The sequence below is a fragment of the Eptatretus burgeri genome, chromosome 10 (genome assembly GCF_056783735.1).
Source record: "Eptatretus burgeri isolate ZD-2024b chromosome 10, Ebu_testis_v1, whole genome shotgun sequence".
In the NCBI taxonomy this organism is placed as follows: Eukaryota; Metazoa; Chordata; class Myxini; order Myxiniformes; family Myxinidae; genus Eptatretus; species Eptatretus burgeri.
Genome location: NC_140970.1, coordinates 73,633,025 through 73,659,026, shown reverse-complemented (window position 1 = coordinate 73,659,026; position 26,002 = coordinate 73,633,025). Strand labels below are relative to the sequence as shown.

Here is a 26,002-nt window from a genome sequence, read left to right as displayed (position 1 = left end):
TCTGAAGGGTCTGACCGAGGAAGTTATGAATGTTTGAATGAAACTTACAGTGGATTTACTACAATAATCACTGCATGTACCAGTGACTGAACATTTAACAAATTTAACAAACAAATACCAGGTTTAAAAACAAATTCTCCAGACTACAAGTCACACTTTACGTGTGAATATTACAACAGTGTGTGTACGACAGGCGGGGACATACGAAAATCTCAATTAAACAAGAGGAAGAACATTACCGGCATCCAGGAAGCGGACTATGCTATCTGCCTTGTCCGGGTCCAGCCGCACATTGTCAAGCCAACCATGTTGCAGCAGGAACAAGAATGCTTTGAGGCGATTCTGGAGGACAGCAGCAGCTTCCTTCTTGCGCTTCCCCGCCTCTTCTGGATGGTATTTTAGTCGGAACCTTGAATCCACGCAACAGGAAAGTAATGCACAAGAGCTTTCACAGCCATACACCCAGGCATTCAATTTTTGGCAATTTGCTCTTTGTGACTCATCTGCACACAAGCATTGCTTGCAAGATACGCATTTATGCCCCGTTCTTGCATCATGGTACTCCAAAGCACCACATGTTAGCTTTCATTTCAGTTTTAGGATGATTCTGAATAAGGTTTGAAAATAATAATCAAAATCACAAGCAACACAAGTACTGTCATGAAAGTTCAAACTGAGAGTATTAATGAATCATGGGTTGATCATCAGCAGTTTGCATCAAGTGGTTAGCAAGGAAAATATTTAACAGGCACCACACTGCATCAAAAAAAGTAGTACATAATTTAGGGGAGGTTTTACCTTGTTTAGCTCAACCAACACTTTGCAACATTCGACAATTTAGTGATTACATGTCGACTTCAGCAAGTCGTGAGACTACAGGGCTTTTTGAACCTTCCAAAGGGATTTTCTCCAAAGGCTGTGGGAGATCAGCCTTGAGCGAAGTTCCTGTTCAGCGCAGTGCGCGGAGCGAGGGTGCTCATACTTTAACGCCTAGCTCCTTGTACACTGGTACCACGCTAGACACTGCATTGTGCGCAGTGTGCCTGACTACGGGTAACTACATTTCCACGCTGGACATCCACAATACACAGGCTTCGGCTCTTCGCGCCCACCTCGGTCTTCGGGAAGAAGAGAGCTGCGTTAGCAAGCATGCTTGACACTGAATAAAATGCACGGCAATGGACAAAGCTACATGAAACATTACCCAATGTGAGTGCCGCTGTATGGAGAGTTGAGGAGACACAACGGGTCCTGCCTGCACACGGCTTGACAGCAAACTCGTACCTTCATGTCAGATACAAATCTTAAAAAGATGTCCCCTCGAGTAAAACACTCTGAGCCCGCTTTAGTAAGCTCGTGCGTTCTGACAATCAGCACAATTTACATAGAGGGACCCATGTGCGCGGTCGAAATCCCTTATAACAAATCCACTTCCAGTAACATTTCATGTGTAATGAATGATTGGCGATATCCCAGCAAAATGTCTGTTCATTTCCCTGCTAAATGAAAAATTTCCATTTTAACATGCATTTGAGGTGCCCCATGCCATTACGGACATGGTTTTGTTCGATGTTAAATACGCACAGTACAAGTTACTCAATTTCAACTATCATAACAAATTTATTGAAATAAAACCCCGTTAGCTTTCATGTGGCATGATAGCTTCAAACAGGACATTCTTGGTGAAAGAGATCTGCTGTTTCTGGGCCTGCCGACTTGCAAGCTCAGCCAATTCAAACCCCCCCTTGAGGTTGCCCGGTTTGTGTCGACTTGCAGATTACATAGCGGTTTACTTGTTTGGGCAACAAAGACTAAAACAAAACAGGCTGGATTCCACACAAGGTTCTTTGATTTCTTTTCCATCACAAGTACCGGGGCTCTCCGAGCACATGGCCTGTGGAATGACACACCCAATGGCTTTGCAATCTCGTTTTGATTCTCATACACAAATTAATTTGAACGATTTCCATAAAACAAATTCTGCCTATAACAATTTTACGCAACCCTGGCAATCGTTAAAATAAGGTTCGACTTTATTTGGCACGTATATTAATGCCAGAACTTTTGACCCCCTCCACTCCCATCTCTCCTCCATTTCTTCTTCTCTTTTTCTTAAATCTCGATTATATTATTCACAACTTACCTCTCCCCACTCCCCAACTTTCATGGAATATAATAACATGTGCGTCTGTGTTAGTGTGTGTGATATTATACATATACATATATATATATATATATATCTCTGAAGCCTGGTGTTGGCGCAGTGGTTAGGGCAGTGGCTTGGGACCCAAAAGGTCCTGAGTTCAAGCCCCGTTGGGACACTGAATTTATATATATATATATATATATATATATATATATATATATATATATATATATATATATATATATATATATATATATATATATATATATATATATATATCTCAAGTGGAAAACACCAGGGGGTTGACTCAGCCTGCCATCCTTCTGAGGTCGGCGAAATAAGTACCAGTTGTACTGGGCCCGGTGTATGCCTCGGTTAGAATAGGTGTACCATATCCCTGTGTGTCGTAAGAGGCAACCAGGGTTGCGTCAGGAAGGGCATCCGGCGTAAAAACCTATGCCAAATCATTATGCGGACAACAAAAAGAATTTCCATCCCGGATCGGTGGAGGCCCGGGTTACCAACGACCGCCACCGGTACCGGTGGTCAGCAGGGTACCAGTGGAAATTGTGCTACTGCTGGGCGAAGGAGGAGAAAGAGACGGGGAAGGCGAGTCCGGAGGCAGTGGGAGAGGGGGAAGGGTAGAAGTGTGCTGGTGAGAGTTGGAACTCTGAATGTTGGGACGATGACTGGCAAAGGGCGAGAGTTGGCTGATATGATGGAGAGAAGAAAGGTGGACATACTGTGTGTACAAGAGACCAAGTGGATGGGGAGTAAGGCTAGGAGCATTGGAGGTGGTTTCAAACTGTTCTACCATGGTGTGGATGGGAGGAGAAATGGTGTCGGGGTAATCCTGAAGGAAGATTATGTCAAGAGGGTATTTGAGGTGAGGAGAGTGTCTGACCGAGTGATGAGTCTGAAGTTGGAAATTGAAGGGGTGATGCTGAATGTCATCAGTGCATATGCCCCACATATGGGATGTGAGATGGAGTATAAAGAAGATTTCTGGAGTGAGTTAGATGAAGTGGTGGAGAGTGTATCCAAGGATGAAAGAGTGGTGATTAGAGCAGATTTCAGTGGGCATGTTGGGGAAGGGAATAAAGAGGATGAGGAGGTGATGGGTAGGGACGGTCTCAATAACAGAAATGTGGAAGGGCAAATGGTGGTAGAGTTTGCAAAAAAGAATGGAAATGGCAGTGGTAAATACATATTTCAAGAAGGAGGAACACAGGGTGACAGACAAGAGTGGAGGAAAGTGCACACAGGTGGATTACATCTTAAGCAGGAGATGCAACCTGAAAGAGATTAGTGACTGTAAGGTGGTGGCAGGGGAGAGTGTTGCTCGACAGCATCGATTGGTGGTCTGTAGGATGACTTTAGAGGTGAGGTTGAGAAAGAGAGTGAGAGCTGAACCAAGGACCAGATGGTGGAAGCTGAAGGAGGAAGACTGTTGTGTGAAATTTAGGGAGGAGGTGAGACAGGCGTTGGATGGTGGTAAAGATGGGTGGGATGATTGGGCAACTACAGCAGAAGTGGTGAGGGAGATAGCTTGGAAGGTACTTGGTGTGACATCTGGACAGGGGAAGGAAGATAAGGAGACTTTGTGGTGGAACGAGGAAGTAAAGGAAAGTATAAGGAAGAAGGGGTTGGCGAAAAGGAAGTGGGATAGTCAGAGAGATGAAGAAAGTCGGCAGGAGTACAAGGAGTGGCAGCGAAAGGCAAAAAGAGAGGTGGCAAAGGCCAAGGAAAAGGCATATGACGAGCTGTATGAGAAGTTGGATACAAAAGAAGGGGAAAAGGATTTATACCGATTGGCAAGACAGAGGGACCGAGCTGGGAAGGATGTGCTGCAGGTTCGGGTGATAAAGGACGCAAATGGGAATGTGCTGACGAGCGAGGAGAGTGTGTTGAGAAGGTGGATGGAGTACTTTGAGGAGCTGATGAATGAAGAAAATGAGAGAGAGAGAGAAGGTTGGAAGAGGTAGAGATAGTGAATCTGGAAGTGGGGTGGATCAGTAAGGATGAAGTGAGGACTGCTATGAAGAAGATGAAAAGTGGAAAGGCGGTTGGCCCAGATGGTATACCAGTGGAGGCATGGAAGTGCTTAGGAGAGATGGCAGTGGGGTTGTTAACCAGATTGTTTAATAAAGTCTTGGAAAGTGAGAGGATGCCAGATGAGTGGAGATTAAGTGTACTGGTTCCGATTTTCAAGAATAAGGGTGATGTGCAGAGCTGTGGAAATTACAGAGGGATAAAGTTGTTAAGCCACACCATGAAGGTGTGGGAAAGAGTAGTGGAAGCTCGGTTGAGAGGAGAGGTGACGATCTGTGAGCAGCAATATGGGTTTATGCAAGGAAAGAGCACCACTGATACGATGTTTGCTTTGAGAATGTTGATGGAGAAGTAGACGGAAGGCCAGAAGGAGTTGCATTGTGTGTTTGTGGATTTAGAGAAAGCTTTTGATAGGGTGCCAAGAGAGGAGTTGTGGCATTGTATGAGGAAGTCGGGAGTGGTGGAGAAGTATGTGAGGATCGTGCAGGATATGTATGAGGACAGTGTGACAGCGGTGAGGTGTGCGGTAGGAATGACGGACCGGTTTAAGGTAAAAGTGGGATTGCACCAAGGATCGACTCTGAGCCCTTTCCTGTTTGCAATGGTGATGGACAGGTTGACGGACGAGATCAGACGAGTCTCCATGGACTATGATGTTCGCGGATGACATCATGATTTGTAGGGAGAGTAGGGAGCAGGCTGAGGCGAGCCTCGAGAGGTGGAGGTACGCACTGGAGAGAAGGGGAATGATAGTCAGTCGGAGTAAGACGGAGTGCATGTGCGTAAATGAGAGGGAGGGTGGTGGTATGGTGCGGTTGCAAGGAGTTGAGGTGGGGAAGGTGGATGGGTTTAAATACTTGGGATCAACTGTCCAAAGTAACGGAGAGTGTGGGAGAGAAGTGAAAAAGAGAGTGCAGGCAGGATGGAGTGGTTGGAGAAGAGTTGCAGGAGTGATTTGTGACAGAAGGGTAGCTGCAAGAGTGAAGGGGAAAGTATATAAGACGGTAGTGAGACCAGCTATGTTGTATGGTTTGGAGGCGGTGGCACTAACAAAAAGACAGGAAGCGGAGCTGAAGGTGGCAGAGTTAAAGATGCTGCGATTCTCTTTGGGAGCGACGAGGAGGATAGGATAAGAAATGAGTATATTAGAGGGACAGCGCAGGTAGGACGGTTTGGAGACAAAGTGAGAGAGGCGAGATTGAGATGGTTTGGACATGTGCACAGGAGGGAAGCGGAGTATATCGGGAGAAGGATGCTGAAGATGGAGCCGCCAGGCAGGAGGAGAAGAGGAAGGCCAAAGAAGAGGTTCATGGATACGGTGAGAGCGGACATGTGGGTGGTTGGAGTGTCAACGGAAGATGTGGAGGATAGAGCGAAATGGAGACGGTTGATCCGCTGTGGCGACCCCTAACGGGAGCTAGCCGAAAGAAGAAGAAGAAGATACATGTATATCTGATATGTACATATACACACAAGCTGATGGCCACAGACACTTTGAATCCATCCAAAGTTGGTTGGTTTAAAGGTTCGTAGGGACTTGTTGAGAAGAAAAGGAAAGGTTCAAACTGATCAAGTGACCACACCTCAAACCACTCCCCTCCCCCAATCAGGGTGGATGGTGGAGTAGAGAGTTGTGTAGTTCAGCAAATATAGACAAATGTGAGAAATAAAAATTACCCTCGTTCAGGAGTGACGGTCATCTCTGCGAGAAAATATATCGCCTCCTGAAGGTAGGGCAGTTTTTGCAAACTTTGAAGTCACATGACGCGAAAACGAAAGCAAATATCGAAAATCCGGCCTGACAAAATTTAGATATTGTCCCATAGATTTATATGCCACAATCAACTTCAAGATCGCTTGAAAAATGTAGGAGGAGATAGATTTTGAAAATCGTAATTTTCGCATGAAAATCGTCATTTTCGCATTTTGGCCAACTTTGAAGTCACGTGACACGAAAACGAAAGCGAATATTGAAAATCCGGCCCGACAAAATTTAGATATTGTCCCATAGATTCATATGCTACAATCAAATTCATGATCGCTTGAGAAATGGCGGAGGAGATAGAATTTGAAAATCGTCATTTTCGCAACTTCAAAGGCCTCGTGACCTTGACCTTGACCTTCGGTGACCTTGAAAGTCATACCATCGTGTACGTCTCATCAACCTCTATCAGGATCACTAATGACCAGATCTCCCGCTTCAACTTCATTGTGAACGGACGGACGGACAGATGGATCGTCACCTCTCCTCTCAACAACAATATTATTAGGTCATGCTCGAAGAGATGACCTAAAAAAAAATTAAATAATACTTTGAGTTTTAAAAAAAATATCCAGTTTAAAAACAAAAATGGAGTGGGACAAAAGACAAAATTGGAATGGATATCAAATTACATGCAATTCAAAGAAGTTCTTCAACCTTTTAATTGCTAACTATTTTCACCAACCATGTTTGGCCTATCTGTACTGAAATCTTACAGACCTCACAACCTTAAATCCAACTTTAGATGGCCTTAACACTAAACTGTTAGCATTCCATATGCAACACCAACAAAGATGGAAGAAGAAAACAGGGAGAGGAAGGACAAGAAGATTTTCGAGAACAGATCAAAAATCAGAAATCTTGATGGCAAAGCGTTTTCGGAAAGAATCCAGTAAATTGCAAGCTCACCATTCCTCATCCTTGTGGGACATAAAAAATTCCTGGAGCTGTTGTCGACGAAAGTCTATTTTGTAGGCATTGTAGCGCCGTACGGCCTCAGTCTCATCCACAGAATCTGCCATTGACAGCAGAAATTCCTTGAATGTTTTCATCACGGGGAAAGTCATTGGAGCCTCGGTCTCAGGTGCCGTACCGAGCCTAAACCAAGAAGAAAAGGCTGAGACCCAGTTCCCACCCTTCACCTGCAAATCATTTATTGTGCCCTGATGCACCTGTACATTCTCATCCTATTGTTTCCCCTTGGTCCCCTGTTTTGTGATAATCCTATACACCTGTGTGTATGTATGCATATGCATATGCATATATATATATATATATATATATATATATATATATATATATATATATATATATATATATATATATATATATATATATATATATATACATACATACATACATCAGACGCATCTCCTGACTGCTCTGGTGAGCAACGCCACGGATTATGTCCCACGGTAAAACCGCATAATCCGCACAAAACAACTATCAGTCTGCCACCCAAACGATTGTTCCTGCGAATGCAAACTATTCAACCAGAAGGCAAGTGATGTGATCGGCAGGAAAATCGAAACATGTGGAGTGTGACGAGCATTCCATAACACCATAAGAGTCAGGATGTGTCTGATGTATAAACAACAAATGTGATCATTATTGGTTCGATATTTGTCGGTATGTCATCCTGATGAGGGCAAATAAGCTCGAAATCCGGATCGGTGGCTCCGTTTGATGTTTAACTGATGTTGACCATATCATCTTTGTCTGACAAAGTCATCGGGCCGAGGCCTCTGTGTTGGAGGTGACGCTTTGGTGTGGGCTGTGTCCAACAGGGATCGGTGGAGTGCTCGTCACATTCCACATGTTTCGATATTGTGTGTGCGTGTGCGTGTGCGTGTGCGTGTGTGTGTGTGTGTGTTATATATATATATATATATATATATATATATATATATATATATATATATATATATATATATATATATATATATATATAATTAAGAGGCATAATCTGATCCCAATATCTCTAAAATTATCACGATGAATAAATAATTGAATAATACAGGGAAAAGAAAAAACTTGATATAATTTCAACAGATTTCACCTTAAAGTGTCCCTCTTAATGCGAGTCGACAGTATTAGAGATTAAAACTACTGCAACCTCAAATGCTTTGGGACGAACGGCTTGCACGCTCACCGGCTTTGCATTGGATTGTGATGCTGGGGCATCATGTGCGGCTCTGGATTGCGCCAGGAAAGAGGTGGTCCGTAGCCAGGCCCACCGCCATACGGGATGTCATAGCCTCCACGAAAAGGATCCCCATGATCATCCCTGTGGGAAAGTAAAGGGCAGCAAAGCTAAAGGAGAATGGAAGGAACACAGTTGTTCTGTAGTGTTGAAGGCACATAAATCAAAGGCAAACTTCAATTGATATTCAAAACTATTCCAAAGGTAAGCTGGAGCACCCCCTATACAGAGGGTTGCTCAGCCGTTTTCAATTAAAGCAGATGCAAATGGATAAATGAAAGAAGGAATGAAAAAAATAATAATAAAATTGAATGAATGAATGTCAAATATCGATGCAATTAAGATCAGTCACACAAGAAAATAACTGTACCCAGGAGTACGAGCTCACCAATCACGACGCATGCGCTTTTGTGGAGGGCTCATGTCGCGGCGGGGAGGGCTGAACCGATCTCTCCTGCCACGGTCGTAGTCTCGATAGTCAGTGCGCCGACCCCGATCTCGCCCACGATCCCAGTCCCTACACCGTTATAAGTTAGTCGATGCATCAAAGGGAAATCCCACTCCTCCCTTTTTAATTCACAAGATCGTTGAACTGCATGTTTACATGTCAATGCCATTGTGCATTGCATAGTAGTAGATCAAGACGTACCGCTCATTCCAGTCATCCCGACGGCGATCATCGCGTTCCCGCGAGCGGTCATAATCGCTGCGCTCTCTGCGAAATTTGTCGCGTCTCCGTCGGTCATACTCGTCATCACTGTCCGCCATGCTCAAATTCTACCGGACACATTACCCATAAGCACAGGTAAAGGATAATGGTAATGTGGGAATAAATGTTACCCGTGGATTATAAGGGTCAATAATAAATAAATCCAATGCATGTCACAGCAAGTTGAACTCAACAAAACACATTTTTTGACAAAAACAAATTCGCTGAAATTCATAAATCATATTACGCCACATTCAAACCAGGTCGATGTAATTTACCTGAGCGAAATTATGCCGATGGACTCAATGGAGATGGAGATCAAGCCGTTATGGAGGATGGTGATGGATAAGCACCTCCACAGGGGAACATCATGATGGAAGACTGAACCACACTGAACCTGCAATCAAACGACCCAGGTTTGACTCATTGGTCTCTGCACTTCCGTACATCCCATCATTGCGAAGTACAACACTGCCCTGGATTTGAGCCTATGGTCCCCCTCCCCAAACCCCAGTCACCCCCCATATCGAGGTACCCAGGGTCAGGTCCTCGATGCTAAATAATCCCCCTCCTCCCCCATCCAACCCCTCTCCACACATGCGAGGTTGCGGAGACAACTTGCCATTTTAGCCTGCACCTAGAATCGTGCAAGTGTTCTCGGACCTAACTTTCAACCAATGGCCCCTGACGGAGGGAACAGGTATTATTAGTCAATTTAAACAGCGATTGTTTATTCAACATCACCATAGTAGCCAGCACACTCACTTAGCCAGTTGTCATTTATTAATGATATGGAAGAGCCAGAATACAGTAAAGTACATGCATTGTTATGCACCATGAGGGTTGATGCGGGATATTGATAATGGATTCTATCTGCCGTGGGAAACGAGGTGTGGCCGACATTGTGAGTGTTAGTTCTTCACCAATGCCCTTTTTTGCTCATTGCTGGATGGAAACCAAAATAAAGATGTTCAACAAGACCAAAATTGAAACTCAAATTAGCGCTAGGCAAAAAGTTGCTTGTGGAAAGCAGCAGATTACGAACAATAATTGTTGAGGGACGAGGAACTCACGTACAATACCATATTCTGCAACACCGTTCCATGGTACTGGATCCTCAGAAATATTGCAAAAAGGAACATGTTGGGATCTTTAATGCCCACTCTAAATTGCAGTGGAGTGGAGACACGAGGGCCATTTTGATGGGGCGCCAGTGGTTGGAAATGCTTCACCCTACACACAGCTCACCTCTAACGAGATCAATGGTCAATATTATGTTGAACACTTTCACAATCCTGAACTTCCAAGTATGGCAAGTTCAGGTTTGGCCATACATTAAAATACTGACACTGACTATGTGGAGAGTACTAAAAACTTCGCAACTGCCAGCCTGAGTTGGTGAACATTAAAGATCCCATGGTGCCCTTCACAAAAAGCAAGTGGGATATCGCTGGTACCATTGCCAAATTACACAATACTGCTCTAAACTTCAGGGGCACTGTTCATTGGCCCAGACTCAGCTTATTTATTTCAGTCGATTCCACATGGCTGGCGTGTACAACAAAGGGATACATGCGAAAAGTGTAGAAAGGTATTTGGCGAATCTGTATCAACAGAACATCCATTGTGGCAATGTCCTGTGGATATATACATATATATATATATATATATATATATATATATATATATATATATATATATATATATATATATATATATATATATATATATATAGTATAAGATTGGGGTGGTTGAAATTGCATATTTTTAAAGAAGAAGGCACTTCCAACCAAAAGTAAAAAAAAATAGATAGACTCCACTAATTTCAGCAAAAAAAAGCGAGAGCAGACGCGGTCTCAGGCGATGTTTCACCAGCTTCACAGCTGGCTTCCTCAGGCACAATGGACCCCAGGCCTCGGCATGTGTCCGGTTTTTATTTCGATATGACCGCTCATTTCCGGTCACATGCTGGTGCTCAAGGTCATATGGAGGAGTGCTTATTATATTATTATTATTATTTTTTGCAAAGGCAAAAAAACCTGTCAAATCACAAAAGCAAGTATATATATATATATATATATATATATATATATATATATATATATATATATATATATATATATATATATATATATATATATATATATATATATATATATATATATATATATATATATATATATATATATATATATATATATATATATATATATATATATATGGTGTGTTCAAAAAGTATCCAACCTTAATTTTTCGTGCGTAAACAAATGAAGCTAGGGAGGCATGGTTTGGTGCACGTATGTAGGCGATCCTAATTCGTATGCGTGAATATTTTCCCGCCTACAGAAGCTGTCAGTCACCGATAGACTGCCGATGAGTGAGGAAGTGTAAGTGAGCGCCATCGGATTTTCGTTTTTGACAAAATGACGGAAAAACTTGAACAACACTACTGCATCAAATTTTGTGTAAAGCTTGGCGATTCCCAAGTGGAAACGATCCGCAAGGTTCAACAGGCCTTCGGGAACGAAGCAATGGGCACCACACGGATAAAAGAGTGGTACAACCGCTTCAAAGATGGTCGCACATCAGTGGAAAGTGAAGCACGTTCTGGTAGGCCCTCAACATCCCGAAATGAGATCGTCATTGACCAAGTGAGGACCCTGCTGATGCAGGATCGTCGAATCACGATCAGAGAACTTGCAGACGAGGCAGGCGTCAGCATTGGATCCGTTCATTCCATTGTGACTGAGGATTTGGGCTTAAGGAGAATCTCAGCGAAGTTCGTGCCAAAGCTGCTAACGATCGAGCAGAAACAACTCCGTTTGGAGATCGCACAGGACATGCTGGAGACTGTGAACAGCGATCCCAACTTCTTCAACACATTGATCACTGGCGATGAGACCGCAATGATCCGTCATTTTGTCAAAAACGAAAATCCGACGGCGCTCACTTATACTTCCTCACTCATCGGCGGTGTGTCGGCGACTGACAGCTTCTGCAGGTGGGAAAATATTCACGCATACGGATTAGGATCGCCTACATACGTGCACCAAACCACGCCTCCCTAGCTTCATTTGTTTACGCACGAAAAATTAAGGTTGGACACTTTTGAGAACACACCTCGTATATCAAAATATGTGGAGCGTGACGAGCACTCCCCAATGGACATAAAGTCCTTCACCAAAGCCTCACCAACAATTCGGAGGTCTCGGCCAAGCCACTCTGACAAACAAAGATTAAATTGTCAACATCAGTTAAACATCAACTGGAGCCACCGATGCAGATTTCGGGATTAATCCCCTCATCAGAATGGCATACCAATAAATATCAAACCAATGATGACCACATTCGTCATTTATATTGTTGCGGTTCTCAGAGCCGCATGCATGCAACAGATGGGTGTCCCAAGACAGTTGTTCCATTTTTATATGTGTAGATAGTCCCCTTCCTTTTGTTTAGCGAGACAACAGGGGAGTGCGTTGCGATGGTCTAATAGCTTGGGTTGCTTCAATCGTTTTTTCCTTCATTTCATCCCCACTCTTCTTCTTTTCAAATTATTCCTGCGGTGGATCGGCTGCGTGCGCCTTCGCTGTGGGGTGGGGCCTCGTGGAGGCCAGCGCGTGTGGCGCCATGGTGGGGAAACTGCGGCGTCATGGTGGGGAAACTGCAGCGCTGAGTGATGTGGTGTGCTAGTTGGTGCTGGACTGTTGACTCGGGCTTCCGATGGTCTGGGGAGAATTGCCGGTTGCATTGGAAAGGCATGCAAGTAGGTGCCTCTTGGGGGGCTGCACGGGTGGTGTTTTTCGTGGCGTGGGGGGCATGGCCAGCGCGACACCCGCGCTTCACAGGATGCGTGCGGAGGTCATTAAAGCCGACTCCGCGCCATGTTGGGCAGGATGCGAGTGTGCGGGTCGAAGCGGCTTGTTCTATTTTTAACCTCAATACCCGGCGCATGTTGGTGTTCGCCCCGCACACACGCTGGCGGAGTCGTGTGAACGCGAGCGCTGGCCACGTGCGTAATGGCGGAACCACACGCGCTGTATGGAGTGTGCTCAAAAGCGGGCGCGTTCACCGCTCGTGGAACATGCGTGGATTTTTCCGTGACGGTGTGCCTTCGGTCCTCGCTGGCAGCGGTGGATTCTCCAGGAATGGTGAACGTCTTCTCGTCTCTGCGGCCAGCGAGGCTGCGATTGAGCCAGGGAATGTGCAGTGCGGCCCACATTGGCGCGCGTGGAGCGAACGCGTTGGTCGGCGCTGGTCGGGCATGCGGGGCCTTCGACCGGTCGCCTGGGGTTTTTTGCAGGGTGATTCGCGTGCTGATTTCAGTGTGGACGATTCGTGTCGTTTCGTGGGTTCGGAGCGCAATATTGCTGCTGTTTGAGAGGGCCTTGCCGGAAACGAAGTGAGGCGGTTTCCGGCCCAAGCTGGCGGGCCACGTGAGGGGTCGGGGCCAGTCGGAGCGCCCGATTTGGGTGATGACGTTTGGATCTGGCATGGTCCCTCCCCCTGAGCTGCGGGCCCTATAAAGGTTGGGGCAGTCCCTCTTGCCCTGTCGGTCTGTGTTTCCTGCTCCTCGTCTCCGCCCACACCACGTCGACCCCACCCGCCTACTACTCCACCCTCGCCCTCTGGACTCCGCCCCTTCTCCACTCAAGCTCCTCCTTCACGAACACAGTCTCCACATGTGCGGCTTGGGCCAGAGACAACGCGCCCACTGTCGGGGGGGATGCTCCGGGGTGCGGTACCCCACCCCCGAAACGTATTGGTGGCACGTCGTGCTATCGGGCGCACAGGTACCGAGATCATAGCCTCAACTCCCCTCCCTGGTTGCAAAACTCCCTCTTCATCGGTTTTCTGTCTCTGTGTGTGTGCGTGCGTGTGTGCTGGCGCCTGTCTGCTTTTGTAAGACTGCAGAAGATTGTTATTATTATTGTTACTAGTGCGAGCCCGTACGTGCGTGGCTGTACGTGGAAAAAAAAAACACTTTCAAACCGTGTGCCAGAAACAACCACACAGGCCGTTCCTTCGCTCTCGCGTGCCCATGCGTGTGTGGCCGTACGTGCGTGGCCATAGTGGAAACAACAAAAAAACTTTCAAACTGCGTGCCAGAAACAACAACCACATAGGCCGTTCCTTTGCTCTCGCGTGGCCGTACGTGCAAAAAATTTTTTTTCTCAAACAACCACACAGTCCGTTCCTTCGCTCTCGTAAACGACGACTGGATTGGGGCATTGTGTATATCTATAAATGCGCATAAGAAATCGAGAAATTATTATAATACAGTAAGTCATCACTATCCGGAAGTCTGTACGTTGTAACCCGTAATGGGGAACACGCTCTAACTTGGCCATAACTTGGGAACCACTTGTCTGATTCATTTCAAACCTGTTGAAAGGCAAACAGAGATTGCTGGAATTATAGATAGATTATTTTCGCGGGAAGTCTGCTCTGTGTCCCCTTTTGTAAGTTGCCTGTTTATTGTCGCACCATGCTTCTTTCTATCACTGCATTACACACAACAATAAATCTTCACTGTGCCACATATCTTTCGCCGCCTGCTTGTAAATAAATTATTATTATAAGGAATGTTCCCTGCTCGTTTTGGTCTTTTCTTCTATTGATCGAGCATGGTCAGAATGCAAGTTTAGCCGGGACTTTATTCCCAACGATCCGTTCCTTTTAGCTGGTACGTCCTTGGCAGTGTCGCTTGGCTGCATCCGATCCGGTTCAGACAAGTTGTACCGAGGTTGTGTTCCCCGGTAATTAAATCACGTGATTAATTAGGTAACCCGATTAACCCATAGACGGGAGGACCCTAGGTCACGTGGTTGAGTTATTGGTGTCCACGGTCGGTTAAGCGACCCGCCGCGTCACGGAATTATCCGTGTGCAACGGCCTACAATTCCGGGGAGCCTGGTGGGAACAGAGATAGCTTCCCCCACCCAGTGGTCTTCTCACCCGACCACCCCCCCCCCCGGCTCACAACAATATCAATAATTTATAATTTGGTCATCATGATAAATAAATAAAATAAACGATATATACACACACACACATTGTACGTGACATCATACATGTTATATACACATTATACGTGACATCATACATGTTATACACACATAATATACGTGACATCATACATGTAATACACACATGATGTGACATACATGTTACATACACATTGTACATGACATATCATACTTTATATACACATATAAAACGGGACATCATACAATTTATATTCACACATATGATATGTGACATCATACATGTTATATACACGCATAATATACGTGACATCATACATGTTATATACACACAATACACGTGACATCATACATGTTATACGCACACATATTATACGTGACATCATACATTTTATACACACATGATATATGTGACATACACGTTACATGCACATTGTACATGACATATACGTTATATACACATATAAAACGTGACATCATACAATTCATATTCACAAATATGATAAGTGACATCATACATGTTATATACACACATAATACGTGACATCATACATGCTATATACGTGACATCATACATGTTATATACACACATAATATACGTGACATCATACATGTTATATACACACATAATATACGTGACATCATACATGTTATATACACATATTACATGTGACATATTGTACACACCACACACACACACACACACACACACACACACACACACACACACACACACACACACACACACACACACACACACACACACACACACTGATTTTAAAGGAATTACATCTCAGATGGCAGGTCCAAGAGTTGGACACACCATCTGTTTATATTACATGTTCATATTTTCCCAAAAAGACCTTCTTATACTCGGAGGTTTTAGTGACTTTGACTTTCACTTTTCCCAGCACGTGATTTGCAACATTTATGCCATGACTCCATTTTTGAAGACACTCTCCCACTGGGTCACAGCTCAGGTAGTATAAATCTTGCCAATTCAAATCTCTGGTGCGAATGGATAAAAATTGGAGATGACCATATTATTACCTGTTCGAGATGTGCACAAACATGGGTCTTGGGGGGGGGGGGGGGGGTGGGTGTTCATCAAGATAATCGGACCCTTGCCCTGTAGATATACTTCTGTGCTTGCTTGGTATAAAATATAATAATAACATGTTTGAAATATCCAGCAGTTTAAAAAAAAATAAGATGGAAAACGATCACAAACAGCATGACAAAGCAATCGGGCTGTCATTGTAAAAGGCTGAAGACTCGGTCAATCGCAAAAAGCTTGTTTCGAAGCAGATGGGACGGTTCCATTCGCCGTGTCGCAAAGAGCAGACAGCACGACCTTCCATAAAGCACGAAATCAAATCGAGTCCCGATGGTCAGGAACCCACGAGCTCGGCAAATGTTGCTCAATGAATCTGGAAAATCGCGCAAATGGGATCATCGTCTTCACAGCACTTCGGATCTAAGCAAGACCTGCGGCCTACAACGCAAGGCCCGACGGGGGAAAGCCGACGATAAAGATATTCGATTCCACGAAACACACGATAAAAAAAATGAAGGCAGGTGGATTGAACATGAAAGCACGTGAATGTATTCGGAAAATAAACCTTTCGGTTTGCACGCTGTGGAGACGTGAAACTAGTCGAGTAGGCCTGACCGCCGAATGCACGGCCGGACACGTTTCCACGGACTTCTCGAAATCTCCCAAACCCTCGACGACTCTTTCCCAATCCTTGTGCCGCTCCTTGTTAAGCCGGACCGAATGAGTCCAGATCAATCTCACCGAAACAGAAGAACTCCGGCGGCTCAGCGTGCCGAGCTCTACCCAACTATCAGGCCGAGAGGGCACGAGGGGGCGCTCAGCGGCCTCACAGCTTGACGATTCGGCTTCCGTGGTTTTGCTGGCACCGGAAAACGATTCAACGGGTCAACATTTTGCTGCGCACAAACGGCCATTTGGTCCATCACGCCTCTGTCATCATCTTAATTCAATGCATCATTTCATACACCCTTGAATCTGTCGGAAGGGACCACGTGGTCATGCACGTAAATTGGCCGATTCGAGGACTTGGTGTAATCTATTTATGACGTACGCAAATATGACGGATGAATTTTGGATTTCCTCACACTCGATTGCACTCCACATCCTCTTATCTTCTCCCAAACGCCCTTCCGTTCCACCCTCCAAGATATTCCCCCTTCCCTACTATATATTCCCTGATCATCCTTGACATTCTCTTCCTTTTCACAAATTTGAGCTCTCCAGTGGAAGGAGCCAGCAAATTAAAACGAATAGAGCAGTCCCAAATGGGACTGATGGTCGTCTCTCGATGGAGGGCGGTCGTAGTGATTAGTGGTGCTGCATTAGGTTATAAAAGAGGGTCTTAAGGTTCTCCCGTTGTTAGTGAAGGGAGTCTTTTGTGGGGTCCAAAGTGTTTAAAGGGTCTTGAAAGCACTAAAAATAACAAAATAACTGAAAGAAAGGGAATAAAAAGGACGAAAAGTACTTTCAGACCTTCTGTGCCACCAACCGGTCACACCGACTCCGACTCTGTCCTCCTTCCCCTGTATCCCTTTCTTCAAAGTAAGAGGACATTAAATAATGATTGAGAAAAAAATTAAATAAAGAGGTTAAATTAAGCGGATGAAGAGGTGAAAATTAAATAACGAGGAAACATCGATGATGGAATCTCGCGATATGTGATAATCCGGCGGGAAAGTTCTCCTGGTGGCCAGACATCGTAAGGTCACTCCAATACTGTATAGTGTATATCCTTAGGATAATTCACGGACCGGTGTATATTAGTCCATGAGCCAGGCATTGAAATTTTGGAGTTGACTACCAGAAAGTGGGACTAAAAGCCACTATATTTTTCAGTTAGTATGATGTCTGTAGTAAATTAAACAAGGACAAATATGTCCAAGAGCCACGTCCTCAAGGTTTTGTCTTCAGCAGAAGAAGAAGAAGAAAAAAAAACAACAACAACAACAACAACAAGAAAAACAACGCGGAGCTCTCTTAGAGCCAGCGTCTGCGACGCGGCTCATAATCTTTAAATAGTAACGTGAACTTTTCGAAACTTTAAAGCAAATGTCCGAATATATTTAAAAGTTTTGATCACAATAACAACAACAACTTCCGATATTTCGTCACGTGCCTTGATGGAGCCAATAGCGAGACCCGTCATGGAGGCTCCTCGTTCATGACGAGAAAATCGTGTATTTACGAAATTACAACACATTAAATGGAATAATCTTTAAATGGTAACGTGAACTTTTCGAAACTTTCAAGCAAATGTCTGAATATATTTAAAAGTTCATGATAGACGCTCTCAAAAGGAACCGTCAATGCGAGGATGTGTACAGGTGTTTAGTATTTAAGGAGATCCGGATGCTGTATATAAAAGAGCCGAGTCCTAAAGATTTTGTTGCAAGAGCAAGAGCAAGAGCAAGAGCAAGAGCAAGAGCAAGAGCAAGAGCAAGAGCAAGAGCACGAGCAAGAGCACGCACAAGAAAATTCATGATTCTAGCTTCAAGGGATAATCCTCCAGATTGTTTTTTCGTTAAAATACCCCACATTTAGAGGTTTTTCGGCCGTTGCTAGGCATCGCAACGCAACGTTGCATCCATCGCAACGGTTCTTTCTCACACATAACAAGGACAGACCATGAACCTACCATACCAGTTTCATGTATATCTGACTCATAGTCTCTGAGATATAACGAACTTCGTTTTTTTTATTGTTTTTGACCAGGGTTCATTCAAAGTTTATCTTCTCCGACAGTTTTCATAGGATCCGGCTGGAAATCTTTGACAATATGGCTGAATGTACTGCCCACAGTCGCTCATGGCCCGATTTTTGATTTTCGAAAAAAATTTTTTTTTATGATTTTTCAAAAATTTCAAAGTCCCGTTGCTCGGCAGCAGTGTTGTCCATAGCAACGGTTCTCATTTGCACACAACTCGGTCATGGTATGAACCTACCAACCAAGTTTCATCAAAATCGCCATTGTATTAACAGAGCACTGGACCGAACAGAGGGACAAACAGACAGACAAGCCGGTAGGCGGACATGGGTAGTCGCCTACCCAATAGAACCTGACGCGATGTGCCCGTTCAATGGGGAAATGACCTGAGGATTAAGCACAATGAAATTCATGATTCTTGCTTCAAGGGTTAATGCTGCAGATTGTTTTTTCGTTAAAATACCCCACATTTAGAGGTTTTTCGGCCGTTGCTAGGCAACGGAGGGGTCCATAGCAACGGTTCTTTCTCACACATAACAAGGACAGACCATGAACCTATCATACCAGTTTCATGTATATCTGACTCATAGTCTCTGAGATATAACGAACTTCGTTTTTTTTTTGTTTTCGACCAGGGTTCATTCAAAGTTTATCTTCTCCGACAGTTTTCATAGGATCCGGCTGGAAATCTTTGACAATATGGCTGAATGTACTGCCCACAGTCACTCGTGGCCCGATTTTTTATTTTTGAAAAATTTTTTTTTTATGATTTCTCAAAAATTTCAAAGTCCCGTTGCTTGGCAACGGTGGTGTCCATAGCAACGGTTCTCATTTGCACACAACTCGGTCATGGTATGAACCTACCAACCAAGTTTCATCGAAATCGCCATTGTATTAACGGAGCACTGGACCGAACAGACAGACAGACAGACAGACAGACAAACATATCGACGGAAATACTAATAAGGGGAGATTAAAAAAAAACATTTTTTTTTCGACTGGATCGACTACCCAACAGACAAACATATCGACGGAAATACTGATAATAAGGGTAGAACAAATTTCAAAAAAAAAATTTTGAATTTGTTTTTTCGACGAGATCGACTCCCCAACAGACAACATATCGACGGAAAAACTGATAATAAAGGTGGAACAAATTTCAAAATTAAAAAAATATATATTTTTGGACTGGATCGACTCGTATATTTACGAGTCGCTCGTGCCCACCTGGTAGGTAAAAAGGTAAAGCTTTTTCATTGGCTGGGTCCCTTGAACGAGGTGAGCATGGGTGCGGTGCAAGTCGGGGCATTCTGACTGTATGATGAACCAAGCTGCTCTGCTGGTGAAGGGGAGTTTCGTATTGCCCGTGACAAATAAGTGTACTAACCCAACAACAGACAACATATCGACGGAAAAACTGATAAGGGTAGAACAAATTTCAATTATTTTTTTCGACTGGATCGACTACCCAACATATCGAGGGAAATACTGCTAATAAGGGTAGAAACAAAAAAAAAATCTCAAAAAAATGTTTTTTGAGATTTTTTTTTTCTCCACTACATCGACTACCCAACAGACATAACGACGGAAAACCTGACAATAAGGGTAGATAGATTGACTACCCAACATAACGACGGAAAACCTGACAATAAGGGTAGATAGATCGACTACCCAATATAAATATTGGAAACCAAACAGCGAGTAACATGACCATTCAGAGTGATAAATGAACTCAGACCATTCCCAACATAGTCTTTATCATGACAAAAACCAGGACTGGTAATAAGAGTACTGCAGGCAAAAACCAAAACAAACACAAGACTAGGGCCATCATTTAGTCACTACTTCATGTCGAAATGGTAATCGTTAAACCGTGTGGGTGGACAGCGCAGACCAGTAGATAGTCTCTGAGCAGGAGCAACGTCTATCTTGTCCGATCCACAAGACCCAGTAGGCGCTTGAGCCTGGTCAGCACATGTCAGTTAGGGCTTGGTAGCATCGGCTGTAATTGGATTGGAGGCACATGTGGTCGGCTCATCCATGTTTTTTGTTATTTTTGTATACATTGCTGAGGCTCGTACGAGAGCTAACACACAATGCACAACAAGGGGTGCAGGAGACAAGAGGGGAGGGAGTGGGAAGGACAAAACAGTGGGGAACAGAGACATTAGGAGATCTGTGGAAGGGAGAGGGATGGGGCGGGGAACACGGGGTATGCAAGATGGACACTACAGGGACTTTCAGGAAGGAAAGCAGGGAACTTGAAGGACGTGGGGTTGGGGTGGATTAACGGGGGTAGAAAAGATCGTGGCTTTGGAAGGGGGAAGATAAGAGGTGGTGATGAACAGCTGTTTTGAAGGCCTAGAGGGAAGAATGGGATTGAAAGAGAGTGTCGAAGTTTATTCCAAAGGTGGGGAAAAAGGAGGGATGAAAGAGTGAAGGTGAGCAGCGATTCGTGATTTTGGTAGTTTTACGAGAAGGGGGTTGCTGGGGGACCTTGAGCGCCCTGCGGAAATATGGGGGAGACATATCACAGACAAAGCAGGGGAGGGCGAGACCGGAGAGGAGATGGTAGAAGACAGAAAGACCACCGACCTGCTTGTGGTGAGAGAGTGAGAGGCCTAAAGACTCAGCCTCACCGCGGGAGTTACCGATAATCCTAAATGTCTTGGTTTCCACAGCGTGAAGCTGAGAAAGGTGAGAGGCAGGAGCACCAGCCCAGAGGGGAGAGCAGTACTCCATCAGGCTGCGGGCGAAAGCTTTGTATGTGGTCAGGAGCTCAGGTGGGCTGAGGAAGGACTTTGCACGATGGAGGATTCCCAGTCAGCGACTGGCTTTGGAGGCGAGGTTGGAAATGTGGCTTTCCCAGGAAACATCATGGCAGATAGTGAGACCCAGAAGCTTGAATGAAAGGACTTCTTCCAGAAGATTATTGTAAAAGTAGATGGGGGGGAGGGGTACCAAATGGTCCTTTCGGAGAGACAGAATGAGAGTGTGAGATTTGTCAGGATTGAAAGACATGTTCCACATGTTGGACCAGTTTGTGCTTTTATCCAGATATGCAGAGAGTGAAGAAGCTGCTGCTTGCCGGTCTGAGGGGTGACAGATGGTACGGCAGAGGGTGGAGTCATCAGCAAAGAGATAAAGAGGATTTTCCAGAGAGTCGGAGAGATCATTAATGAAAACCAGAAAAAAGAACAGGGCCGAGAATGAACTGGAGCTCATTCCACTGGAACAAACTGGAATGAGCTGGACCCAGCCTGGACAGGAAGAGGGGATGAGAGAACTCCATTTAGGGCCATATGTTGGCTGCAACAGGAGAGAAAGTCTGCGAGCCATGAGTGGAAATGGCCTTGGATACCAGAGGAAGAGAGTTTGGTGAGCAGGGCACAGTGCCAGACGAGACTGTGTCAAAAGCACGTGATATGTCTCGGGATATGGCGAGCCTGGTGTTGGCCCAGTGGTTAGGGCAGCGGCTTGGGATCCAAAAGGTCCTGAGTTCAAGCCCCGTTGGGCCACTGAATTAATACACCAGGGGGTTGACTCAGCCTGTCATCCTTCCGAGGTCGGCGAAATGAGTACCAGTATACTGGGGCGGTGTATACCCCGGATAAAATAGGTGTACCATATCCCTGTGTCGTAAGAGGCAACCAGGGTTGCGTCAGGAAGGGCATCCGGTGTAAAACATGTGCCAAATCACGATGCGGATCATACGGATGATCCGCTGTGGCGACCCTGTATGGTCAGGTCAGGTCAGGTATGGGAGCATGTGCCAGAACAGCACGTCGCTGCGTCCACTTTCCGCCGGTACTCCAGGGGCCTCCGTCTGGCCATCCCCCAGGCAGATGCCAGGCCCATCCCCATCTCCTTGAGATGATGGTCAACCTGTTGCAACCATGAGGCAGGTGGTCGACCCACTGACCTCCTCCACTCATGAGACTCCCTCGCTGAGAGAATCTGGTGAGCAGGATCAGAGCAGGATGTCCATACAGCCGCAACTGACGCTCCCGGACTATGCAGGTAACAAATCTCATCCGAGTCTCTCTCAGCAACCGCTCGTTGGACACAAAATCCGACCAGCGATAGCCAAGGATTCTCCGAAGAGACCTGGCACCAAAGGAATTAAGTCTCCGTCTCAGATCCTTGGTCAGAGTCCAAGTCTCGCACCCATAGAGCAAGACTGGAAGTACCAAGGACCTGAAGACTCGAACTTTCGTCCTCCCGCACAGGTACCGGCAGTGCCACACCCCATGATCCAGTGAATCCATGACTCCCCAGGCCCGACCCAGACGTCTATTGACCTCTGACTCGCAGCCAGCAGAGACATGAATATCACTGCCAAGGTAAGTGAATCTCTCCACGACCTCAACATCCTCACCACCAACAGACACAGACAGGACAGCAGCATCCAAGATGTCACCGAAAGCCTGGATCTTAGTTTTGACCCAAGAAACCCGTAATCCCAACGGCTCCGACTCCTCATTCAGCACCTCGAGGGCCCCCAAGAGGATGTCTAAAGTCTCCGCAAAGATGACTGCATCATCTGCAAAATCAAGGTCCGAGATCTTGACATTCCCAAATGACGCACCGCAACTTGATCTCTCCGACATCCTCCCTAGAATCCAGTCCATACAAGTGCTGAAAAGTGTGGGGGCAAGTACACATCCCTGACGAACTCCAGTAATAACTGGAAATAAGTCAGAGATGGTACCACCACATTTCACAGCACTCTCAGAACCAGAGTAGAGTTCAGACATCAGATCGATCAGTTTTGGTGGCACCCCATGAAGACCAAGAATCCTCCAGAGGACATCCCGATTCACTGAATCGAACGCTTTACAGAGATCAACATAGGCTGCAAGCAGCCCCTGCCGAAACTCTCGTCTGCGTTCGGTGAGGACATGAAGTGCAAGGATACGGTCAATCGTTGACCTCTTTGGTGTAAAGCCTGACTGCTCTGGACGCTGGTGCTCAAGCAGATGGTGGCGAACCCTATCAAGAATTATCCGCGCAAAGACCTTGCCCGGCACTGAGAGCAGCGTCACCCCTCGGTAGTTGTTGCAGTCTTGGCGATCACCCTTCCCTTTCCAGAGAGGGACAACAAGGCCCCTCTTCCAGTCAGTTGGGATGATGCCTGTGTTCCAGGCAGAGCACAAAACTGCATGCAATGACACGAGTGCAGCATTTCCACCAGCCTTGAGAAGTTCGGCATGGATGCCACAGATCCCTGGAGCTTTGCCCCGTTTCAACTGGTTCACCGCAGCCCGTGTTTCCACAAGCGTAGGTGGACCACAGTTGATTCTAGGGTCAGCAACAGGGATTGTAACACCCTTGATGTCCAACTCGACAGTTAGGGGATCAGCCTGGTACAACCACTCAAAGTAACCGGCCCAGCGGGCCTTCACTTCAGACTCCTCTGTCAAGAGCCAAGCACTCTCTGCTCTAACTGTAGTGCTCCGAGGGATGGGCTTGGATGAACGTAATGTGCGAATTCCCCTGTAAGCGGGACGATAATCACCTGTCCACAGGTGATGCTCTACCCCCTCACAGATTCCTCGCACATAGGCCTCCTTGTCCACCCTCAGTGCACGTACAGTTTTACGCCTCAGCTCCCTGAACAGCTCAGCTCTGCCATTCAGCCTGGCCCTGCGACTCTGGTCAATGGTATCCAGTGTCCCTTGAGAGACAAAATTCTTCTTTGCCCTGCGGTGAGCTCCAAGGCATCCACCGGCAACATCAAGGACGGTGGTCTTGAAGGCGCTCCACAACTCTTCAGGACCCCCCAAAGCACCCAGACCCCCCAAGTGTCCACTCAGCCTGTTTGCAAACTCCTCAGCTACTCTCTCATCCCTGAGCTTGGCAACATCCAGCCTTGGCTGGGATGGTACCATTCTCCAGGATTTAAGGTGCAGCTTTAGAGTTGCTACAACAAGCTTGTGGTCAGTATTGAGGAACTGAGCACTCCGGTAGACCCTGCAGTTCTGAATCATCCTCCAACGACCGTCAATGAGGACATGGTCAATCTCCTTTGCCACACCGCCAGCGTTGGAATACCAAGTCCAGCGATGAGCTTGTGGGTGCTGAAACCATGAACCAGCCACCCTAAGTCCATGACTTCTTGCAAAGTCAAGGAACTTAGTGCTATTCTGGTTCATAGTTCCTGACCCATGGGGACCAACACACACCTCATAACCGTCCCTATCAGTTCCAGTCGATGCATTGAAATCCCCCAAGACTAGAAGTGTATCTCGTCTGGGGCACTGATCAACCACAGACTCGAGTGTGGCGTAGAATGTGTCCTTCATGGTGAGATCACTCGCCTCAGTCGGAGCATAAACAGAGACCAGGGAAATGACACCTAAGGAGTGGCGAATCCTTAATCTCATAATACGCTCGTTGACCGGTGTTACCTCAATTATCATTGGGGTCAGCTTATCGGACACAGCTACAGCAACTCCTTGGGTATGGTAACCATCAGAGCGACCAGACCAATAGTAGGTGTAACCACCCACCATTATCTCGCCGCAATCCGGTCTCCGAACCTCAGAGAGGGCTGCAATCCCGATGTCCAAACGCTTGAGCTCAGATGATAACAGAGACAGGTGATCATCCTCTCTTAGGGATAGGACATTCCAGGCACCCACCCGAAGGGACCGCCTCAGGTTAACCCAAGGAGACCGCCGTCTGGTGGACGACACCTCAGCACCACTCCGACACACTCTCCCGCAATCTGACCCAGGGATGTTACCCCGTGGTTTCCCTCCTATCAAAGATTGGTGGTCCCGAAGGCTTTGCCCCAATCCCGTCATCCGGTGAGCTGCCCTGCGAAGGGAAGCTGCACAGGAGGTACTCCCACGGAGTGGGTTTACAGATTTTTTTGCGTTTTTGCGTTTTGCGGAATGAAGGGTTTTACGGTGGCTGGAGTGCAAATCCTGCCACCAACCTCCTAATAAGAAGTGACCCAACTGCAGGAGGACGTCCACAGACACAGTTGGGCACTAGATATGGATGGCCGTTGGCTCACAAGGAGCTCCTCCGCCCTTTGACAGGTTTTGTTTTTAATCCTGCTGGGTGTCCATATCCAAACACCCTCCTCACCAGAAAACCTGGTGGGGGAGACGGTTTAGTCGCCGACAACCCGACCATGGAACAGGTTAGTACAGGTTTACCTGGTACCAGTGCAGGTCACAGATCGAACCTCCCGTACGGGAGCAGCCGAAAGAAAAAGAAGAAGAAGAAGATGTCTAGGGATATGGCTCTCATTTCATATCTGGCATTGAGGACCTCCATCCATTGTTGGGAGAGCAGAAGCAGAATATCCAGGGCAGAGTGACCTGGTCTGAAACCAAATTGATGATCGGAAATCAAGCCATTTGAGAAGA

At 45.9% G+C, this 26,002-nt stretch overlaps 2 protein-coding genes across 8 annotated transcripts in view; both read right to left on the bottom strand.

The window, feature by feature from the left end:
• Positions 1-17,485, bottom strand: part of SRRT (serrate, RNA effector molecule) — a 57,158-nt gene extending 39,673 nt beyond the window's left edge. For 2 of the 7 annotated variants that reach the window (XM_085898986.1, XM_085898985.1), the window contains exons 1-7: positions 17,390-17,404; positions 9,151-9,269; positions 8,813-8,878; positions 8,552-8,680; positions 8,113-8,247; positions 6,870-7,058; positions 240-409 (exon numbers count right to left, since the gene is read on the bottom strand). In XM_085898986.1, the coding sequence (XP_085755112.1) occupies positions 240-409; positions 6,870-7,058; positions 8,113-8,247; positions 8,552-8,586 (529 nt within the window). In that variant the 5' untranslated portion in view covers positions 8,587-8,680; positions 8,813-8,878; positions 9,151-9,269; positions 17,390-17,404. Of the gene's footprint in view, positions 1-239; positions 410-6,869; positions 7,059-8,112; positions 8,248-8,551; positions 8,681-8,812; positions 8,941-9,150; positions 9,270-16,481; positions 16,930-17,389 lie in introns of those variants that run through there. The other 5 variants (XM_085898987.1, XM_085898991.1, XM_085898988.1 and 2 more) reach the window with 5 other exon arrangements.
• LOC147018873 (uncharacterized) overlaps positions 1-26,002 on the bottom strand; it is a 405,228-nt gene that overhangs the window by 223,802 nt on the left and 155,424 nt on the right. The gene's annotated exons all lie outside the window — the stretch shown is intronic.